This window comes from Rhagoletis pomonella, unplaced genomic scaffold (assembly GCF_013731165.1).
Source record: "Rhagoletis pomonella isolate Grant_MI unplaced genomic scaffold, Rhpom_1.0 Rhpom_scaffold_00002, whole genome shotgun sequence".
NCBI classification, from domain to species: Eukaryota; Metazoa; Arthropoda; class Insecta; order Diptera; family Tephritidae; genus Rhagoletis; species Rhagoletis pomonella.
Window position 1 is genome coordinate 61,610,490 of NW_023458556.1, and position 6,034 is coordinate 61,616,523.

At 41.2% G+C, this 6,034-nt stretch overlaps 1 protein-coding gene across 1 annotated transcript; it reads right to left on the minus strand.

The window, feature by feature from the left end:
- Positions 1–724: 724 nt before the first annotated feature.
- On the minus strand, positions 725–5,177 carry LOC118733917 (pancreatic triacylglycerol lipase-like). The gene is made up of 5 exons (XM_036463550.1): positions 4,693–5,177; positions 4,390–4,622; positions 1,509–1,724; positions 1,229–1,429; positions 725–1,152 (listed from the first exon to the last, which is right to left on the minus strand). Exons 1-5 carry the CDS (start codon positions 4,905–4,907, stop codon positions 932–934), a joined length of 1,086 nt encoding a protein of 361 aa, XP_036319443.1. The 5' UTR covers positions 4,908–5,177; the 3' UTR covers positions 725–931.
- Positions 5,178–6,034: the final 857 nt, after the last annotated feature.

A 6,034-nucleotide genomic window follows, 5' to 3' on the forward strand; every position in this document is an offset into this window, starting at 1 on the left:
AGGGCAGAGGTACGTACGCCAAGCGATTTATCTGCCCTTCAAATGAAGCTTCAAAGAAACTACTCAATTTAGGCAGAGAGGACCTGAAAACTCGTGACTGGGTACTACACGAGTCCCTTTTCGCTGAGTAAAATTAATCTTCCGGACACAAACGCCTTTCGCTTTTGCGAAAAAATGCCAGAGTACATTATATGAATGTGACGCTCTCGCTAAGCGCAGATTAGCTCACTTATAGGCGACATACACGGTGCGTCTGACTCGCGAGTCATTTGTGTACGTGTTGACTCGCCTTCGAATACACACAGTTGAATCATTCAGAGTCATGCCAAGAGTCATGTCGGTGTAAATAACACATATTCATTTTCACAAACATCCAAACCGACTCGCGAGTCACACGCCTGGTGTATGCCGCCTATTAGATGGTGCTACACTCAATCCCTTCAATTGATGATTGATTGATCGCATCTTTGGCCGCGGTCGAGATCGTGGTATTTATGGCCCTTAATATTAATAGTAATAATAATAGTAAATATAATAATAATAATAAAGGGAGTTCAAGGCTTTAAAAATTATCCATTTTGCGACAGTAAATCGGAATCAGACTGGAATGAAACTTCTTATATCTTAAAATTTTATTTAGTTCAACGATATGTATGCTGAATAGCTTAAAGTTAATATTTGCATTTTAGTAATTAAACCATAATTATTTCATTTTATGCAAGGTATGTACTAAGTAAATACAGGAGGAATTATCGATTACATCAAAGATATAAATTAGTATTCAAAGCAAATGTTTTTCCAAGAGGTCTTGAAAGCCTACAAAGTCAGAAAAATTGCAAATATTTCACCTTTTATACTTGCTAGCTCTTTCGGTCATTAGTAATGAAACAGCTTCGTTAGTTTATCTTTTAAGATATACGTGCGTAAAATGTTAGTCTTCCGCACCCAGTGCATAGGCTGGTCTACTACCAGTTTTCAAGTAGTAAATGCCACGTGCGTCCATTGGTACAGGATCGCCCATCAGTATCTTGGCACCAGTACAATTTCTACCGATCAGCTGCTCCAACGATGGACATGGCGTAGCGTAGAAACCCTTTTCGCTGTGTATGGATTCCGCGAAATACTCATAAGACCGACCGTGGCTACAGCCAGCTGTAAAGAGCAAAAAGAAAAGCAAAGTTAACAAAGAAGTATTTTAAAACGCGACATATTTTCTACTGTTACTCACTAAAGATTTGTGAAATCTCTGTACAACCTGGCTGTGGTGCTCCACCGCCATTCGGGTAAAAGTCTACCAAACCAATTGGACCACGAAATCCTAAAATTCCGCCGCAGCTGTGTATGACGTCCACAAAATCAGCGTCCGATGGATCTAAGTGATGTTCGGGACCGCTGCAATTTTCAAAAGCTGGCCTGGCAGGATCAAGACCTGTTCGTTTTTTTTTTGGATTAAATTTTTATGTATGTACTTAGCTAATATTCAGCGAAAAAAATGCATTACAACTCACCTGTGATTCTCGCTACGCGATATTTGGTATATGAACCAGCATAGCCCATTATATGCGCACCTAAGCTATGTCCAATCAAATGTATACGCTTCGAATCTGCATCCTTCTCCTCGACAAGCAGATCGATTAGTTTGGCCACAGCTCTGCCCACTTGCACGGTGTAGCGGGCGGGTTTTAAGTAGTAAATATTATCCGCTTGGTCGCGCCAGTTGATTGCTGGAAGAAAATATAAATTCTATTATTTTTTTTTTTCTTGATTGGAAAGTTTTTGTTATCCCTAGCGGCCTAATACCAAGAAGTCTGTAAGTTTTTTTATCATATGACCTACGCATAATCTTTGCAACTCAACAGTCCTGTGTACGCTGCTATATCCTGTCTGGCTGGCACTGCATGAAAAGTTCTTGTGAACATTTGATTTCCTATAGAGTAATTAGTACGCCCGTCGCTACTCTTGGCATCCACCTGAACACCATCTTTAGCTAAGTCGTCATATTTTACAATACCATTGTGTCCTAGTAGCCAATAAAGGTGGACGGTTAAACTTCCTTTTGCCTTCCTACAATCTATGACGAATAGTAGAGTCTTATTGACAGCCTGGTGTAAAAGTTTAATATCAAAGAGTAGGCGAAAGACCCCAAGTACAGTTCAATATCGATTTACATGTATACAGTGTCGCCGATGCCTTTTTTTGAAAGTTTGCTGCCCACTAAAACTCCGAGGTACTTTGCGCTTGGCTTTGATAGTAGACTTAGATCTGCTCCACACTGACAAGTACCAAGTCCGACCTCTGCCCGTTAACCGGTAGTCGTCCTTCCGTAGCACACTAGCTGATGGCCTTCGCCATCCGGTTTGCCAGAGAGCTTAGGGTAATCGGACATTTGCCGTAAGCTGTTAGTATAAATGTTCCACCTTCTACTTCTGTCAGTAGTTAGTTAACCATCTGGTAAAGCTTTCTTCGAGGTATTGTTAAACCCTCCAGCTATAGCTATAAAGACTACCTTAGGGTATTCCTCATTTCCAATAGCTTCTTCAACCCGTCTAACGATGCTGTGCAGAGCAGTGCTCGGAATCTGGGGCACCTGCTGGGAAGTGTGAATTGTGCTGGCAACTTCCACCGAGGTCCTATAATTAGTCCAGAACAACTATCTGATAATTCTAGTTCCGGAGCTCATATCTAGGACGTTTGGACAAGACCTCGATTGGGAAAAAGTTTCACCAAAAACTAAAGGTACAATTGAACTTTAATCCAACTTAGAAGCGGCTCCAGAGCCGAAATTGGTTTTATCTTAAATGATTCTATGTATAACCGAGGTTAGCTTTTGCGGTTTGTTGGAGTATAGTATGGCAATAGCGTGATTGGAAAACAATAAAGCTGCTGGAGCTGTCAGCCTGCCAGTTAAGCTATTCAAGCACGGCGGCGAGGTGTTGATAAGGTGAATGCATCAACTCTTGGTCAGAATATGGTCAGATGAACACATGCCCGACGACTGGAAATTTAGTGTGCTTTGCCCAATCCACAAGAAAGGTTACCCCGCCATTCGCGCCAACTACCGCGGGATCAGCCTTCTAAGCATAGGTTGCAAGGTATTATCGAGGGTATTGTGTGAAAGACTAAAGCCCACCGTCAACGAACTGATTGGGCCTTATCAGCGTGGCTTTGGACCTGGCAAATCTACCATAGATCAGGTGTTCACAATACTCCAAATCTTGGAAAAGACCCGCGAGAAAGGGATCGACACTACTACCTATTTGTTGACTTAATAGCCGTTTTCGATGGCACTAAAAGAAGTCGCATATACGCCGCGATGTCTGAACTTGGCATCTTGAATTTGGCATCGAAACTGATAGGGCTGTGTAAAATGACGTTGAGCAATGCCATGAGCTCAGTCAGCATTGGGAAATATTTGTCCGAGCCGTTTGCTACCAAATGGGGTTTCAGAGAGGGCCACTCCCTTTTATGTGATTTCTTTAATCTGATGTTGGACATCATCGGTAACAAACACCACGAAGTCTGTTCTGCCTTTACCAAGTTGGATTAAGAAGCAAAGCGAAAGGGTCTGGTTGTAAACAAGGACAAGACGAAGTATCTCCTGTCATCAAACAAACAGTCAGCACGTTCGCGCCTTGGCACCCACGTCACTGTTGACAGTTACAATTTCAAGAAAGTGGAGAATTGTCTTTGCTTGAGAACCAGCATTAACATCGATAATAATGTCAGCATCGAAATTCAACGCAGAATCATATGGAGCTTGGCTCTTGGAGTATTCGAGAGAGAGATTTTGCGGAAGATTTACGGGTCTTTACGCGCTGGCGACAGCAAGTACCGCCGACGATGGAATGATAAGGTGCATGAGCTTTACAACGACATGGACATAATTCAGTGTATTAAGATACAGCGGCTCCGTTGGCTTGGCCATGTCATTTGAATGGACACCGATGCTCCAGCTCTGAAAGTATTCAACTCGGAACACGCTGGTTGTAGAGGAAAAGGGAGGTCCCCACTGCGATGGAAAGACCAATTGGAGAAGGACTTGGCATTTCCAATTGGCGACATTTAACACCGACGGGAAACGACTAGCTTAGGCGGTTAGAGCGCCAAATAAGAAGAAGAAGAATTATAGTTTGATCCTTTTTTTTGGATTTTTAGAGACAGCTTTCTGGCAGTCGATCATATTAGCCTCATACCAAGTATCAAAATATGCAAGCTCTTTCGCCCAAAAGTCGACCCAAGTTTGGATTAGGATTTTTTCAGTTCACAATGGGGCGCTAATTGGAACACCCTACCATGCTCAGTGGTTTGTTATAACTTCTTATAGCGTTCAACCAGAATTACATTTGACCTTCATCCATGTAATCTCACTTAACCTGTATATAAACTTACCGAAAATATTCAAATTCCCACGCATTGCATATGCGCCACGTATAGATTGTATGGAATCACTGGTGGTGCTCGATTTCCAGCCATGCACCAAAATTTTCGTATCCAAATCAGCATTGAATTTCCCCGCCAACTCTTCCCAAGTATCGCGCTTTTGACGCGTATGCGCGGCTCCTTGCCTATTGGCATAATAGTTAACTGATATTTGAGCTGTCGCAGGGGCATCGATATTACCACTGAAACCGAGTTTTTTTCATTACTATTACTTGTACAAAATATTCGTAATTCATTTTTGAGAAAATTTACCCATCAAAAAGTTCCACATGAACAAATTCAGGCAAATCATCCTGTTGGCTATCCTCTGGTGGTTCAACTAGGTAAGCAATATGCGGTTTGCCATCGCCATCAGGCATCCACATCCACGTTTTACCATAGTCCTCCTCTTTGTGTGCAATCTCTGCATTGTCGAGTGCAAAAACTAGCAGAAAATTTAATGAAAGTAACAGCAAAACGATTCTCATTTTCCCGTGTAGCCGTGTTTTTGTCGTTCGCGGCGCGAATCAATTAACCAATTTAACTCTAAACAATTCATACCTTTTGTGTTTAAATGGTTAATTTTATGTTAAAACATTGTAAAACATGCAATTACTTTTATCGGCTTGTAAAACAAACAACAACAAAAGGCTGCAGGCGGAACCCGATTTCCGGATTATGCATCCGCCACCTGCTGTTAAATAGGGTAGATAAAAACGCCTAACACTGGCACGAAACCAAAAAAGAAAAACAATTATCGCTACCAGTGGCGGATTTATCGTAGAGGCAACATAGGCTGAAGCCTAGGGCGGCAGAATTAAGGGGCGGCAAAATTTAAGACAGCTAAATTAAAAGAAAAAAATTTATTTGGATTCAGCTGCACTTGAAATTGTGTTTGTGTCTGTAAAATATTATTAATGATTCATCTCATTCAATACAATTCAAAATTAGAATTACGCTGCGAATTTTTCCTTAGTATAGCAGTCGTTGAAATTTCCATTTAACTTTCATTCACGCGGCTTAGAAACCTGACGGCGCGCCTGCGCGTGACGCAAAGAAACAGCCGACACGCTGCCCCGAGAACGAGAATCATCTAAAAGGTTACCACACTTGACAACACTGCCGAAAAACGAGCGTGAATTTTCGAGAAAATTCTTGATTCCAAGCCCACCAGTTTTTCATAAGTGTATCATAACGTGAATAATCTGAAGGTCAGCTTCGCGTGAAAAACTATCTCAGATCTTCATTGAGCGAAAACAAACTGAATGCTCTTGCGTTGCTGACTATAGAGTCAGATTTGTTTCTATCTATCGATTGTGAAGATATTATCCGCGAATTCGCAGCTGAAAAATCAAGACGTAAAGAACTGTGGAAAAGAAGTGTTTGAAAGAGGGTTTTTGTTGAATACCTTATCCATGCTGATGTCGAATTTGTTAATTCCGTTATGTATTTCATTATTAACGAACTATATTGTAATAAAGCACTGACAATAACAATCATTTTTGATATATATATATATATATTTTTTTCGTGAAAAAAGGGCGGCAAGTTATGAATTGCCTAGGGGCGGCAAATATTTAAATCCGCCACTGATCGCTACACTTTGCTAAATTTA

What these genes read in the sequence shown, in the direction of transcription:
- LOC118733917 (XM_036463550.1), bottom strand. Translation starts at nt 4,907, where the DNA reads ATGAGAATCGTTTTGCTGTTACTTTCATTAAATTTTCTGCTAGTTTTT. An exon ending in CATGTGGAACTTTTTGATGG is followed by an intron (nt 4,623 to 4,692) that starts GTAAATTTTCTC and finishes ACTCGGTTTCAG; the next exon opens with TGGTAATATCGATGCCCCTG. An exon ending in AGAGATTTCACAAATCTTTA is followed by an intron (nt 1,153 to 1,228) that starts GTGAGTAACAGT and finishes TGCTCTTTACAG; the next exon opens with CTGGCTGTAGCCACGGTCGG.